The sequence below is a fragment of the Rhizopus microsporus genome, assembly GCF_002708625.1.
Source record: "Rhizopus microsporus ATCC 52813 unplaced genomic scaffold scaffold_48, whole genome shotgun sequence".
Classification (NCBI taxonomy): Eukaryota; Fungi; Mucoromycota; class Mucoromycetes; order Mucorales; family Rhizopodaceae; genus Rhizopus; species Rhizopus microsporus.
Genome location: NW_019671963.1, coordinates 4,907 through 6,372, shown reverse-complemented (window position 1 = coordinate 6,372; position 1,466 = coordinate 4,907). Strand labels below are relative to the sequence as shown.

The 1,466-nt window shown below is 32.7% G+C and overlaps 1 protein-coding gene across 1 annotated transcript; it reads left to right on the top strand.

Annotated features, from left to right (window-relative positions):
* RHIMIDRAFT_110632 (uncharacterized protein) lies at positions 1-344 on the top strand. Its single transcript, XM_023605235.1, has one exon. The coding sequence runs from the start codon at positions 122-124 to the stop codon at positions 293-295; it is 174 nt and encodes a 57-aa protein (XP_023460931.1). The 5' UTR covers positions 1-121; the 3' UTR covers positions 296-344.
* The last annotated feature ends 1,122 nt before the right edge of the window (positions 345-1,466 follow it).

The window sequence follows — 1,466 nt, the reverse complement described above, 5'->3', positions numbered from 1 at the left end:
GAAGGAGGCATGCCAAAAATATATACAGAGTATGCCTGAACGGTGTGCAGCTGTTATTAAAGCTAAAGGGCGTTGGACAAACTATTAAATCCTTGAAATAAACATTACTTTATATTATGTTATGATCGCCGTCAAAATTGGTCGCATGTACCGTCTGATTTTGAACGCATGTCGTAGCAGCTACATTCATCCAATCAGGGCATGTCATATATCATTTGATAGCTTTCGAAATAAGCTTTCAGATGATATAGCATACATGGTATATTGGGGCATACGGAAGTATGCACAGACGTAAGTTTCCAAAAAGTGAAAACATGCGACCAATTTTGACGGCTACTGTATATGAATCTTGAAGAATTAGAAGTCGATGATATTGAATTTGAAGAGGAAGATACAATTATGGAAGAATTTCCTAGAAAAATAAAAAACATAAACATCCTGTTATAATAATAGAAGATCATAAGAATTAAAGATTTTTATAATACTATATTTATTTTATCAATACTCAAATTTTAAATAACGAAAAAAAACCCTAATGGGTTTATATATTTTTAATGGGTTCAGGAAAAACTTTTTGTGTTTATTCATCTATGCCACGTTATATAATGCTATAACTACACAACATTCTAAACGGTTTTCGTTCAATAGCATTATATAACTAGATGGATATTTTTATATTTTTATTTCTATTTCTCTTATTTATATACTTATTATTCCTCAGTAATCCTCATTGGAATAGTTAAGTTACTATCATAACGTGATAGTCTCGTCTACCTGGCCAGATAATATTTTTTGATTTTTTATTAAATTTTTTTAATTTTTTTGATTTTTTATTAACTTTTTAATGACGTCATAAAAGTCAGAATTTCCGTGTATTGCGCGCTGCAATTTAAGATAACAGTTAGCAAGGAAACATTCAGCGGTTGGGCCATTCCATTGATACGATTTACCTCCCCGTTTGATCTAACGTATTAAACTTAAAACTGCATACACTTTCATTCCTATAACAACTAACGCCAGATGGAATCTGTAAATTAACATATACAGTGGGTGAAAAAACTCTAAACACGCAAGCAGATTTTTCGGTTTTTTAAGCACTGCATCACCATTTCGTCACGCAGAAGGCTCAAACTTTTAGCAAAGAACCTTATTATCGTTTACAGCAATGTGTATAAATTTAAGACTCCGAAATTACGTGTACCCGTAGCAATCAATGTTCAAAGTCAGACGGTCGGTTTTTAGAGTTTCTTCACTGCAACATATTTATTAGAAAATGAATTTAATAACGGGTTGAGCCACCACTGGCGTCAATAACTGCTTTAATACGGTCAGGCATACTATCAATGTACTTTCTACAATTGTCTTTTGTGAAAGAGTTCCATTCCTTTTCTACTCTTTCCCACAATTCATGGACCCCTTTAGCTTTGGTATCATACATGGAAAGTTTGAGCTTTAGATGATGCCAC